At 44.5% G+C, this 14,976-nt stretch overlaps 1 protein-coding gene across 1 annotated transcript in view; it reads left to right on the forward strand.

Moving 5' to 3' along the window:
- The window catches only part of nbeal2 (neurobeachin-like 2), a 43,396-nt gene that overhangs the window by 613 nt on the left and 27,807 nt on the right, over nucleotides 1–14,976 (forward strand). Inside the window, exons 2-12 of the mRNA XM_080005497.1 lie at nucleotides 7,675–7,763; nucleotides 7,911–8,072; nucleotides 8,544–8,625; nucleotides 9,075–9,187; nucleotides 9,667–9,749; nucleotides 10,554–10,639; nucleotides 10,750–11,053; nucleotides 11,491–11,597; nucleotides 12,858–12,947; nucleotides 14,065–14,148; nucleotides 14,448–14,546. Of these exons, the coding sequence (XP_079861623.1) occupies nucleotides 7,675–7,763; nucleotides 7,911–8,072; nucleotides 8,544–8,625; nucleotides 9,075–9,187; nucleotides 9,667–9,749; nucleotides 10,554–10,639; nucleotides 10,750–11,053; nucleotides 11,491–11,597; nucleotides 12,858–12,947; nucleotides 14,065–14,148; nucleotides 14,448–14,546 (1,299 nt within the window). The remainder of the gene's footprint in view (nucleotides 1–7,674; nucleotides 7,764–7,910; nucleotides 8,073–8,543; nucleotides 8,626–9,074; nucleotides 9,188–9,666; nucleotides 9,750–10,553; nucleotides 10,640–10,749; nucleotides 11,054–11,490; nucleotides 11,598–12,857; nucleotides 12,948–14,064; nucleotides 14,149–14,447; nucleotides 14,547–14,976) is intronic.

Here is a 14,976-nt window from a genome sequence, read left to right on the forward strand (position 1 = left end):
GCATCAGTTACATTCAGCATGGATGCTGCAAAACGCCTGTTTGCGTCCACCATTTATAGTCCTCTGTAATTATTTTCAGTTTGCGAATATTTACTCGCTCCCGACGCCCGATTCAGTTAAGAGTCGCTCGCTACTAACGAATCGTTCGTGACTCTTGCATTACTATATCATGGCGTTTTGTTTTTAGCTGTCACAGTGAGCTTAACTTGAAACGTCTCAGAGCTCTAAGGCATTTTATTGCGTTTAAAGTTTGGAATCAAACTCATGCACAGGAATCCAAGACTCCAAGTTACATGATGGCTGTAAGATAGTTATAACTAATACGATGCTTTAGATGTCCCAGGATACTTTTCACAACGTTCTCAGAGTGTACCTGCGGTGGAGATGAAACGACATTATCTACTTCCTGTATACAATATTATTACAGTCAAGCCTTACTAAATTATCTAGTTCTTGTATACAAAATTATTACAGTCAAGTGTTACTACGTTATCTACTTCCTGTATACGATATAATTACAGTCAAGCGTTACTACATTATGTACTTCCTGTAAACAATATTATTACAATGAAGCATTAATACATTATCTACTTCCAGTATACAAGATTATTACAGTCAGGCGTTACACAGTCAGCCGTTACTACATTATCTACTTCCTGTACACAATATTCCTTCCTACAGCCATTTGGTACTCCATTATCTACTTCCTGTATACAATATTCCTTCCTACAGCCATTTGGTACTACGTTATCTACTTCCTGTATACAGTAGTCTTTCATACAGCCAGTCATTACTGCATTATCTACTTCCTGTACACAATTTTCCTTCCTACAGCCAACTGTTACTACATTATATACTTACTGTATACTATATTTCTTCCTACAGACTGTTGTTACTACATCATTTACTTCCTGTATACAATATTCCTTCCTCCAGCCAGTTGTTACTACATTATCTACTTCCTGTATACAATATTCCTTCCTACAGCCATTTGGTACTACATTATATACTTCCTGTATACAATATTCATTCCTACAGCCAGTTGGTACTACATTATCTACTTCCCGTATACAATAGTCCTTCATACAGCCAGTCGTTTCTACATTATCTACTTCCTGTACACAATATTCCTTCCTAGAGCCACTTGTTATTACATTATCCACTTCCTGTATACAATATTCCTCTTTATATCCCACCTCCATAGGCTGCTACTTCATCCTTAACCATAACAGTGTAGTTTTCTTTTATGCAGTCGGCATTCCAATTCATAGTTCATAGTTTATACTCAATTTCCTACAAGTACCAGTTAAACTTTATCGTGCTAAACTTCCGGGTCCCCGGGCATGAAACCCCACGGTGTCAAAATGCGTCAATTGATATGTGGTGAATTAAATTGGTATTAGTGGAAGGGTTGAAAAGCGTGGTCCCCCATGGTGCCTGTCTCCATCCTTTCAACACTGATCAAAGTGCAACATGCAGATCAGTTTGATCTCACTCATGCGTTTATCTCTGAAGAGCAGATTGTTTGGTTGTGAATAATTAAATATCATTATTTAATGAGTTTGCAATCTGCCTTCAATGCCTCAGGACATGGGGGGGGGGGGGGGGAGTTGCAGGAAATAAAGCTTTCTTAGTTCTTTGCTGATACTCTCACATGAGCCATGCACAGCAGATATGAAAGGCTCAAACTGGGCTCCAGTCGAAGCTGATAAACTAGTTCTCCTCACAATTTTAGCAAAGACAAAAGGGAATCCCGTGCACGTTGGACTGTTACGAGGGTGTGGAATAATTGCATCTAAAAAAGTTGCTCTTGGCCTAGGACTGTCTTGTGATGTTGTGGTGGTGGAAACAAAAGGCTGACGCTGCAGGCATGCGGCGTCCCATCGAGTCCCATCGACTGTGGTACATCAGATTTGTGTCCGTTCAAGACAGGCCTATAAACGTATAAGAAATGAGTAATTCCGAACATTTATGATGCTTCTCATTTGCTTGTCCACTTACGATTCTGTGTAATTTCATGGTACAGGTACTCCTCACTTAACGACCTACCTGTTTAACGACCAGCTCTTCGACCAGTCCGTATTGTGCTCTGCGTACAAGTACATAATGTACTATTGACACTATATACACTATATAAACTATTTACATAAGATATACTATACACACTTTATACACTATATATACTATATACACTGTATACATCTCATCTCATCACCCTTCTCATTCTCGTTCCCGCAGTCTGTTAGTATTCACTACACTAGCGTTGCCCCCTTACAGTGAAATAACACGGGTCCTCGCTTATCGACCATTTCCCTTAACGACCTGGTCCTAGGAAGAGAACTCGGTCGAATAAGTGAGGAGTACCTGTAGCCATCTATAGAAATTGAATAAAATGTGCTTTTTGTCTGCGGTCAAGGCACATAACTCCCGACTGAATCACCAGAACAACCTTGGGGCTACTAGACTGAATACCTCCATATCGATAATGTGACAATATTTTGGGGATGACTATCGGTGCCTCATATACTATATTCACGCACAATCAGACATTTTGAGAAATGGTCATTTGTAATCTGCATACGACGGCCAAGCAGGTACATTCAACCGTTTTTTTGTTTCACTCAGCTTATACCAATAATATATCAATACTGTGATACAAGGCTAATTTCAATTAGAAGGTTATAAACAACTTAAACGATAGGGGTTCAGTTCTGTGGTATTCTGTGTTCTTTAGAAGATCTAGTGCACTGTTGGTCCCATAGCAATTAGCTCAGTATATTCACTGTTCTTCATCAAAGTATTATTCACTATATTTATACCATAGTTATAGCAGCTTAATGTGGTGATGGTCACTTCGCCCCAAGCCTTTTTTATATCAGAAGATATCAAAACCTTTTATTTTATATAGCCGATTATCATGTATTATTAACATTTCTTACGTTTTTACAGAAGTCGTTTTTATATGTCAAAATATATTAGCAAATTGGTTTTCGTCGCCAAGCTGAAGTTACTGATATAGTGCTCAAGCCTTTTTCTAAAATATAATCTCCGTGTGGATTCCAGCACATTACTGTCGACAGGTGGTGTGGGGAACATGTTGCAATATGGCCGTCGACTTTAAATACGCACCTTGCTCTCATTTAGATCTGCTGTCTTCTAGGTGGCCAAGCAATATCAATATCCAGCTTAAGCAGAGTTTTTTCGACGTCTTTTACCCGCCGCTTCTATATCGTTCTCACACAGCCCAGCAAATCAATCAGACCAAGTGCCAAGTCTGAAATTTTAAATAATGAGTCATTGTTGTTTGCGCTGCATACAAGCTCATAATCCCTTACCAGTGGCAATGTTCTGAAACAAACTCCTTGTTTGAGTAACAAACAAACCCATCCAGGCGATGGCTACAAAGGTATTACACTGGAGGGAAACACCCTCCTAGTGATTTCATCATAAGCCCACACAGGGCTCCATGTTTCACTTCATCTCTGAATTTATTGCCACCCGTCTCCTTTTGTTTTGATGTTCGATCCCCTGTTTTGTTTGTTTGTTTGTTGATGTGAATGAATATCTTCCCATACGGGCGGGCTTTCAATCACATTTGAACATACACGACATGGAACCCGTCTAGTATTCAGCTGGCGTTGCGGACAGAATGTAAGGAAACTGTGATGGATTCTCACATTTGATTTGGACTTGTTTGGCTATGTGCTGTATCTCGACCATCTCTCCTTATTTCTGCAATACAAAACACATAACTTGCTCGGGCTTGTCAGTGATAAAGGTGCTCTGCTTCCTCTGATTGTGCAAGAAATCACACACACACACACACACACACACACACACACACACACGCACACACACACACACACACACACACACACACACACATCCACACACACACACACACACACCCCCCTGCAAGAGGTTTAGAGCCATCTTTGTTCCAGACGCAGGCAAAGCTTCGTAAGGCCTTGGGATATAGAAACATAATGTCGAAGAATTAGAAGCAATTACTTCAAGATAATACCACAAGGAAGAGGGTGAGACCCAAATATACACAAATACGCTGCATGCGCGTGTGCCTGCAAATGCACAGTGGTCATCATGAAATCCATGCAAGTATTTGAGCTGAGGTGTGGTATTCCACGGTGTAGTGTGAAAGAATTGCTTAAAATACTTACTAGTAAAGCCATCTGAAAGAATATAGACATATAAACCGATTGAAGTAACAGTAAGTATTTAAGTTCATTCCTGCGAACACGATGAAATGAAACTCCTTGTGTCATTTTCTTTATGGACTACGGACTACAGGCTTTTTTTTCTGTGCCACTGCTCTGTACTAATGTGTAGTGTATCATTCTCATTATTTGGAGGAGGCAATATTATCCACCATTACACGGATAATATAGTCCTCACGTAGAGACCTACGTACATTGGCCAGTGATACAATCCTACAGCGTTGCTCAAGTTTGACAGGTCCAGGCGTAGACGGGACGATCCGCTCAGGCAGGAGACCTCCTCGCGTGTCGGATCCTGTCTGAAGCATCCTACGAGGATCCTGCATCAGCGACGCAATGACGTTGCCCCTTGCTTTGATTATTGCTACTGCAGAGACATTTCCCATTAAAGCCCGGCTCGTCCTATGACGCGATTAAAAACTGCTTCATTTCAACAGATGTCATGGTCCTACTGTAGGTAATTACTACTCTCGTGAAGGGCGGTTAGGAATTACGTCGAACGAGTTTATGTTGTCGTTGCTACTGTACATCGACGTTGTTGAGCGATTGAGGCAGATATCAGAATATACTAGGACATCCTAAGGTTTACTGTCTGTGGAGCAAGATGGCTGCAGGGAGGTGGAAAGGATAAAAAAATGAACCCCTTTCAGCCCAAATCATAGTGAAGTCAGAGCAGCTTATGTCAAGCTGGCCAAGAACACAGTATTAAATATTGTGTATTGGTGACACAGTGTTAATTATTGTGTATTGGTGACACAGTAATCATCCCAAATGAACGCCTGTTACTGTCACAGTGACGATCCTCCTGCACAGCTGTGAAACCTCCTCCTCTCCGGCGCCTCGCATCGATCGCCTCGTATCACCGCCCCGGCCCTCCGGATATCTTCCAGATGTGATCGTTGCTATTATGGAAAACACCGGGTTGCGGAGAGACGTACGGCGCGACAACGTCACCGAGCTCAATTTCAATTTCGCCCCCCCCCCCTCCCGATCTCCCCTGCTCACCAACAGAACGGCCAATCAGGAATCTGAAAGTGCTCTTTGTTTTTCGCGGGTACAGGAAGGAGCGAAGCGGAATGCCAACAAGCAAAGAACGGCACAGCTGCACGGCTCCTCCGAGCAGATCTGCCGGACGCCGACCGAGATGATCAGATTCCTCCTCATTGATTATACTTGATTGATTGGGCGTTTGACGTGCGTGCCAATAATCCTGGCGCAAATAGCAGATTTGCGTCTTTTTAGATTAGTTTGTCAATCCTTGACAATGGAAGATACTAGTATATCTGTGGAGTGCTCACAGGTGTTTGAATTGATTTAGTACCTTCTGGTTTTTGACTGGTCTGGTTCCTCATTATGTGCTTACTTCTCTATTGATGAGGTGTTTTCACGAGGCCCATAGGTCGAGGCTGCAGAGCCTGGGGTTGTCATCAAATCATAAGGATTAATATGCAAAACATTTTCAACTGAATCACTCCGTTCGCTGAATTTCAACAATGGGCCTGTCCCTCTGGGTTTTATCTTCAACCGTGTCGCGTTATGTGTCAACACAATCGCTCCTAATTTCCTCACCGCAGTAGAGTAGCAGCAGAATCAATTCGAGAGGAGATACTGGCGCCTTTGCTGAGTGAAAACGTAACAAAGCAGAAGAGATGTCGCTCACATTTCCCAATATTTGTGCTTCTCCTATTTAAACGCCTCTGATTTGTCATCACATGAAGCAACAGGTTGTTCAGCAATTTCCCATTTTGCATCAGTGCGTAGAATTGGCATCGGGAGACTTCCACCAAGGCCATAAACTTGGTTGAAACGTTCTATATAATTTGGGCTGTAATACATCGTCAATTACTATTCATGGATGTTTTTTTTCAACATTACTTTGATCTCTCGTCCAATATTAATGACAGCTGTGTTGTCATATTCTGTTTTTAACCGAAAGGGTCTTAAGTCGGAGGTGGCCGAGGCCTCCCTCACGGCGGGCGGCGTCGGAAGCATCAGACGACGGGGTTTTGAGAGGCCGGGGTTAAAGTGACTTGGCATTTCCTGGTTGCTTACTTGACATTGGAAGCAAAAAGAGAGAGAGAGAGAGAGAGAGAGCAAGCCGTCTGAGCTAATTGCGGTTTGAAGAACACGTAGGTGTCCTGTGGCTTCACGGAGGATTTATCGAAGAAGATCGTGTTCTGATGACCCCCGCCGTCTGCTCTGCTGTAAACAATGAAACATGGACCGGCCGCCAAATGAAAGTCAACTGGTGATATACCTTTAAGATGATAAGTGATGGGATGTTCAAACAACCTGCGAGTGGTGGGAACTGAATTGTCAGCATCTGTCATTCAAAAGACATCCTCCATGAAACAGAGTTTCTCCAAATACAAATGATGTGACTTCTATACCCAAACTGTGAAATATGCCATCATTCTGTATATGCATTGCTTTTTTGCGTAAAGTAGTTGCTTGGGTTGATTTTGGGAAGTGCTACGCCGTCATATTATGTGTTGTTTGAGTTATTTGTGTCCAGATGAGGCAGATGTCGTCTCACGCATTAATCACATTGCTGTTCGGTGGAAATCAGCAGTCACCTACGTGCGCTCTCTGTCTACACGGGACGGGGCGCGCACAACACTATCCACATACGCTTTTAGACGTTCTTTCTTTCATGAGTTTCTCGAAATTCTCATGAGTTGTGAGAGTTTCATGGGGTTTTTTTCTCGAGAGAGAGAGAGAGAGAGAGAGCGAGAGCAATTAAAACAACGAAAAATAACGCAGGGCCGACATATTCAGAAGTGAGGCTTTTGCAGCTGTTTTAGGATCGGTCTTTTTTTTTCTGCCGTGGCGTTTGACATTTTTTATCTGGTTTTGGTGTCGGCTGTGGGATGGGAGGTTTGACGTAAGGAGGGAGGAGTGGCAGAATACGCTGCATGGCTGAAGCTGCTTAGTGCAGCGATAAAAACATGACCTTGATATATGACTTGCCGATGTGCTTAAAAAATGTACAGTTTATTCACAAAAGGATTTGCATGAGTTGTGATACGGTTGATGGATTTGAACATGCGGACGATAAGCCTTCGCATTCACCAGCATTTTGCTTGAGATGTTGTAGTATCGAAGTTTGGTTTATTTAATGATTCTTTTTTGAAAGGGAGATATTTGGATGAGGTGTTCACGATGTGAAGGTGCAACTTCCTGAGTGAAGAGTCCATGGTAGAACCGTTGTCTCTGAGTTCTTAGAGTACTGAGTACATAAGGCAAAACATTATTTTTGAGAAGAAAAAAGGAGCACAGCCACAGGGCCGATTGCATGGCAGTGTATTACGTAACCATGAACATTTTCTTATTTAATTTCTCTACCGATGCAGTTTGTAAAACTTGAGGCACGGAAACACCTACATTTATCTGTCATTACGAATCAGTGTGAATTCTTCTATGTTCCTTCCTCCCGCAGAAAGATGTGGCTTATCTGCAGCAGTGGCTGGAGGCATTTGTGGCCTCCTTTGAGAAGCTCATTGACGTGCAATCGCTGGAGCCACGGAGGTGAGTGGATGGTCACAGTGCATGGGCTAAATGCTCTGGTTTTTTTCCGATAACTGGAGATAACTGGACCATTTGGACACGTTTGTACTGAACACCAATGCAGTCTTTTTTCAAGGGAACATCCCTCTCTGTTTCCTCCTCTCCCAGGCTGGAGGAATGCAGCTCCGAGGTGCCCCTGCTCCCCAGGGAGGTCCTGGTGCTCCTCGGCACCCAGCTCTGGCACAGCGCCCTGCACCTCTCTGGAGCCGAGCCCAACGGCAACGTCCCCCACCCACTGCTGCTCATCAAGTTCTTCATCATCATCAGCAGGTCACTATCACTGTTACTACCACTATGACTATTACAATCACTATTAGTGTTGCTATCAATATTAGTCACTATTACCATCACTGCTATTATAACCCTTTTGATAACTATTACTATCAGTATAGCAATCACTATCAAAATCACTTTAACTATTATTATTGCCATTATCACATGACTCCAGAAGGCAAATACTGAAAAGTATAGTTGTATATACTGTATATGCAACTACATACATCGATTAGACAAGATAGTACTTTATTTGTCGCTGGAGGAAAATCCAGGACATATTTGTATACATGTTACTGCGCTCAAGGAACTACACTGTGCCAGACCCGCCCGGTCTGTTTGACGGTCACGTCTGGCCCATGTACATCAAACACAAGAACATCCCTCAATTTACCCCCTAGTGACTTTTATTTTTTTTTTTAATGAAAAGCCTCAATGAAAATAACACAGATTCCTCTTTAACCCCAGGAATATGGAAAACATCGACTCAGAGAAGATCCCTGGCTTTGTTTTCGAGACCATCAAGCTTCTGAGTTTCTGTTTGAACCAGGTAAGTACCGGCGCCGTAAAAACACACGCCGCAACTCAAACACAGGGACCATTCATAATAATGATTTTATGAAGGCGAACCTGGCTCCACCACCCACTCAGCCGCCCACACCCACCCGCCCGCCCGTTTCACACCACGCAGATTATTCATGCTTCGTTCGGCCGAACTGCGGCCAGCTGCCGAAGATGTGATATACAGTTTGCCCAAACCTACCCGGCAGTGATTCTATTTATACTACACGGCCTCTTCACACACACGAAAGTAACAAAACTAGTTTACGGTGAAAAGAGAAGCAGGGGTGTAGTTAACCTTCTGCTCATTGTCTGCCGGAATGTTCTGTCCCCGGCGCCATCAAAACACGCTACTACGGCCATTAAACAGCGTGTGTGCCTGTGTGCGTGTGCGCGTGCGTGCGTGTGTGTGTGTGTCTGCGTGTGCGTCCAACCTAGATAAAGAAGGGGCCGGTGGAGGCGGCGTCCCTCCAGTCGGTGGTGCAGTACGGGCTGCTGCTGTGCGAGAACCTCTTTGATCCCTATCAGACCTGGAGGAGAAGCCTGGCCGGGTGAGTGTGTGTCTGGGCACTAGGCGGTGGAGGGATCGCCCAGAAGAATGCGTAGGGAGGGGAACGCAATGTTACACACGCGCGCGCGCACACACACGCACGCACGCACGCACGCACACACATACAGAAACAGAGACACATAGCTGTGTGTGCTTTCTGTCTTATTTTGTTTTCTTCCAGATTCCCGGAGACTGTCATTGCGGCCGGTTCGATTCTTCCCCGGCCCAATTTATCTTAACACATGAGGCTTCATTTGACATGTTGCCTCGCCTTAATATAGAAAAACTATAACAAATAAAAATGGAAAAAATACCTCACGTCCGCAAAATGAATATGACTCTCCTGTACGATACAGTAACATAGGAAATAAACAGTGAAGATAATATGAACAATATAAGAGACCAGCATCCTTCATCGACTCGAGGTGTTAAGATGACTTCTGCCTGTGTGTTTTTTGTTTTTTTATCGGTGGACTTTAGGGAGGACGTTAGCTTGATGGAGAGGAACAAGTACAAGTTCTCCCCTCTGCTCTTGCCAGAGGAGCTTCCTTCCCTTTTCCACGGTGAGGGAAAAGAAAACCCCCACGCCTCCGCTCCACCACTCCTCCGCTCCGCCACCCCGCCCTCTGTCAGACCCTGCATACCAGGAGAGCCTTCATCCCGCTGCTGCCGTCTTTGCTTCATCATCTTCAAACTGTTGATTTTCCTTGATTTTTTTTTTTACTTGCTCTCCCTCGCCAAAACTTTTGCTCGTTCATTGGAAAAAGGAAGTGGTCACCGATTGCCGTCGGTCGATATCTTTTAATCATGCGAGAAAACCTAATTATGAGCTGTCTAATTATCTGGTTCCACCCTCTCTAATAATAGCAGCTCATTTGATAAGCTCATTTTTTAGTCTACGTGCCCTCGGGAGGAAATCTCTGATATGTTCAGGGCTTAGGACGGGGTTTACACCACAACACTTCCACACATTGGGAAACACGACAAGGTTGGGGTTGTTGATGTTGTTGAGGTTGTTGATGAATGACGCAGGTCGTATCATACTTATACTTAACTTATACTTGGAACTCCTCTACTTTACTTTAGTCTACCTTCAACCTTTGGTTTACACCTACAGTACTTCAACCTTATTCTTTTTTTTTTTACTTCTTACTTCAAATTCTGCTACTCTAACTAAACCTAACTGAATTTTCCCTGGTGATCATTAAAGTTTTATGATATCTCATCTTATTGCTATTCGCCCTACATATTTGGAATCTCCAGCTGTACATTTATATAAGATATTTGAATGTCAGAATAATGAAATGAATATAAATATCTTGTTTTTGTGATTGTCTGTTTTAACAAGTCTTTAATGACTTCCGCAGAAAGCCTACAGAACAGCGAGCAGATCCCAGAGTTCCTCACCATAAGATTGGTTCATCTCCAAGGCGCCGTGATAAGTGGGACCAAAGTGAGCCTCCTCGTTTAAATAATCTTGATCAAAAACTTGGTTCACCATTGTTTGACATGATAAATAATCAATCGAAATCAGTCGTGAGTTTCTATACCGGTGCGTTTCAGAAGAACGGCCTTCTCTCCATCACCCCTCACGCCGCAGAGGATCTCTTCTGCCTCCTGCGGGCGTGGTGCTCCTGGACCACCGCCGAGCCCAAGGGCCCGCGGCTCCCCAGGCTGACCCTGCAGTGCCTGACGGCCATGATCCACACCCTGCACTCCGGCAGCCCCGCCGAGCGGCAGGTGGAGATCAGGGCCGTCCTGGAGGGATACTTCCAGCTCCTCAACTGGAACCGCCCGCTCGGCACCGGGCGGGAGGACCAGCAGAACTGGGAGGACAGTCTGATCACGCTGCAGAGCCACATGCTGAGTAAGAACGCCGAAAAGGAAGAGGACTCTCTACGCTGAAGTCGGTTTATCTGTCTGGGTCAGCGCTGAGGGCGGGCTTATCTTTCTGGTTTTGACTGAGTTGGCTAATAATACGAGCGTCTGTCGTGACAGAATTAGAATCTGTTAATCTTGCCACGTACATTCTCACATATTAGAAATGTGTCGTTTTTAAGATAACTCTAACCCAAAGATATAGATTATACGGAAAAGCAATTTCATGCACAGGATGAGTGAAGTTAAAAGTGAATAGTGGTTAAAATTTTCATTAAAGGGAGCTAAGTGAAAGTATGGTTGCTAGTATGGTCATGGGTACAAAATAAAACATAACTACAAAAGGATATTCTGTTTTGGATAAATAAATGTGAAGAAAAATAATATAAGAAGAAATAAGAACAGGGTTGCTGTTGACGTTTTCAGCTGCCGTACCGGAGATCCTGCAGTGCCCCGACAGGCCGGTGCTGCAGGCCATCTTCCTCAACAACAACTGCTTCGAACACATCCTTCGGCTCATTCAGAACAGCAAGGTGGGGCCCCTACGGGTGGTGTGTGTGTGTGTGTGTGTGTGTGTGTGTGTGTGTGTGTGTGTGTGTGTGTGTGTGTGTGTGTGTGTGTGCGTGTGTGCGCGTGTGTACATGTGAGATATGCTTTCCTTGCTCTCAGCTTTTCTACACTTTCGTCAGATTTTGTCAGGATTCATGCACAAACTTGTGCTCGTGTGTGTTTATGTGTGTGTCTGTGCGTGCGTGCGTGTGTGTGGTGTACTCTGTGTGTCTGGCCGACTGTGTTCGAGTCGGTGGATTGCGTCTATTTACGTCACATCTGTACCATACGGTTGATGATGTACAGGAAGATCTCCACCCGTCCCTTCACCGACCAACCCGTTTTCCAAAGTCTTTATCTGATTGGTTACAAGCGTCCGTTACCCCTTTCCCACTGCGCCGCAACCGCTAGCATCCGGAATTTGTCATAAGTGGGAAAGGTAATACCCGGGTTTCAGTCCCGGGTCTGACCCTGCAATAGATACAGGTTTTTATCGGCTCCAGCTCCGATCGGCTCTGATGTCAACAGGCCGCCCGGTTAAACCCGCTCCTTTTGGCCCAATTACCTGCGCCATGTGATGGCCTCAAAGTTCCGGACATTGGCGCACAAATAGACAGAAATATCTGTGTATCTTTCGATCATTTCATATGCGATTTAGAATCCAAAATCAAAATTAGAAGTTCATAACTTTTTTCCCGCATGGGGGACCATGAAATGTTTTGAGTGCTCCCTGCTGGTTCCGAGGGACTCCAGCGCCGCCCGGAGCCCTTCTCCGAGCCGGAGGAGCGTCTCCGCTCCCTGCCGTCGAAGGACCGGTGCGCACGCCGCACGCTGCCAGTGGGCGGTTCTACCGTAGTGTTGGTTTGTTCACGAAATGATCCGATTCTTTTGAACGGCTCTTGTGTTAGGAATGAAGGGAAATGTTGTGAGACGTTTTGGGTTTTTTTTCCCCAAGTTTTACAGCTTTATGTCATTGTTTGTTTAAGTTGCTGTCTCCTCTCCTGTTTTATTTTCCAATCACAATGGAACCATGACGCGCACCTTTTCCACATGAAGAATGAAGAACATGACATACGGGGGGTATTTCTCCTGGCAATGGGGAAGGCACCAATCGCCTATTTTTAGTGGGTCTACCCGCATTTAAAAAAACCTGGGTAGACCCGCCTATTTTGGTGTAAAAACGGTTTGTCTCTCTGTCTGTTGTGTTGTGTGTGTGTGTGTGTGTGTGTGTGTGTGTCCTGTAGCTCTATCAGAGCAGCAGGCCTCAGCCGGAGCGTGAGGGTGTGGTGTGTGACCTCACCACATGTTTACTGACAGAGGTCCAAGTGAAACAGGTACCGCCCCCCATCACCATTTGGGTGTATTGGTATTGGTGTGTGAGCAGGAAACTCAACCTTCACCCTCCACCCCCCCCACCCCCCTCCCCACACCCCCACTCAGCGTTGGGAGGCCGTTTTAAACAGGAAACTCGTAGACAGGAAATCTGAGCTCAAACACTCGCTTTTTCACGCTGAAAAAGAGATGATGCAGCGAGAGCTGAGACGCTGCACATGATTGTTTTTGTCTCATCAAGAGTTTTACAGAAGACGCCGGTTCACCTCCTGCCTTTCATTACGGCGTTATACCAATGTGTGTTCCGCAAAAAGATGGGACAGATGAATGGTACCCTTCCAAAATGCGGAGGCACAGCCAACTTAAGGGACAGAACAATGGAAAACATATACTTACAAACATAGCACAGGACAAACGACTGCAGGCTGCACGCATGTCTGGAAGTCGCTATTTTGGAAAATGTTTTTGGAGAACACATCTCGCATCCTACATCTCGTTCACAGCTCAGAAGGAGAGTTTCCTGTTGACAATAATCGGCGCAAATAGCATGTTTTCTGCCTGTCGTGCATGAGGGAGACCTTTTTTCAGTGCATGTCTTTCCTTGTTTATTTTGTGGTGTTTGTAGAAGGAGGCTGCCGACACACGTGGCTCTAAATCTTTGCGTTGGTTCTGTTCTGCAGGGGTCACAGTTCTTTGTTGCAAAGCCACAGACTGGTGGCGAATGTTAACTCACGTTTTGGCTGAATCAATCTTTATTTCCATTTTTCCACCTCTTTCCTCTCTTCTTTCTTTTTGGAGTCTTTTTTTTTTTTTTTTTTTTTCCTTTGCATGTTGAAATTTATTTCCTTCGCAAGAAATAAAAATAGCCGGGGCCTTGTTGCTGTCTGATGCGACCGCTGTGTTGCTTCAGTGGCATTTGGGCAGAACAAGCACTCCCTCTTACTCCTAAGACTATAGACATTGGATTGGGAATTGTTTTTTCCATTTGGTTTCTCTCCCTCCCTGATTCCTTTTGTGCACCATTTGAATGGTCTTCACTTCCAGGTTTTTATTGTCAGACTGCGCTCGAGCTCAGAATCCCTGTTCAGCATGAAAATATTTTCCCCTTCCCCTCTGTAGGTGTGGGAGAGAGGTTCAGACACCATCACGGTGCATGCGTTAGGCGTTCTCACTGCCATTATGAGCAACTCGCCTTCCGCTAAGGTAAGAGTCTCTGTGAGATGGCTCTGTCAAATATTAAAGTATTCTTCTGTTCCCATCCCAAATGCTTCACGTTTACCTAGTTCCCATCGCACAACCTGACGTATGACAAACTTCAGACAGGGTCCACACTGTGTGGAGGCCTTAAAACATACTGATGCTACAATGCCTTTTACTGAAAAACAAGATTCTGATAAGGAAAGCCATTATACCCCCCCACATGTCTAGAAAATATAATTGTGCCAACTGGTTATCCCCTGTGGAGGAGCGTTGCAGCCTATTTCCGTCTCTTCTTGCTCCAGGAGGTTTTCAAGGAGAGGATCGGCTACTCCCAGCTGTTTGACGTGCTGAAGAGTCAAGGTCAGCCCACCAAGCGGCTGCTGCAGGAGCTAATGAACATGGTGAGTAAAGCTGCTTCCACGGCACTGGTCTTCAAGTCATGTCTTCCTTCTAATTGGCCGTGTTTTTCGATTGTTATTAAATTACAGCCTTTTTCCTCCGGACGTCATTGACCCTCGTCCAGGGGACAAGGGAGCTGCCTTGGTCCATTATTATTTTCATACATGCTCCCACTTGGTGACATCGTTAGAGAGCACAACGTATGTTACCATAGCTATGCGGATGACAGGCAGCTGTACATCTCTGCTGAACCAAATGATGCTGCAGCTATAAACTCCATTACTGCCTGTCTTTTGGCAATTAATAAATGGGTGAGCAATCATTTCGTAAAGTTAAACGAGGACAAACCAGAAAACCTACTAGTCGGCCCTAAAACAAAAAGAGAAACGCTGTTTAATAACCTGGGGAAATTAACTTCCTGGAATTAAATCT

The sequence above is a fragment of the Zeus faber genome (assembly GCF_960531495.2).
Source record: "Zeus faber genome assembly, chromosome: 8".
Classification (NCBI taxonomy): Eukaryota; Metazoa; Chordata; class Actinopteri; order Zeiformes; family Zeidae; genus Zeus; species Zeus faber.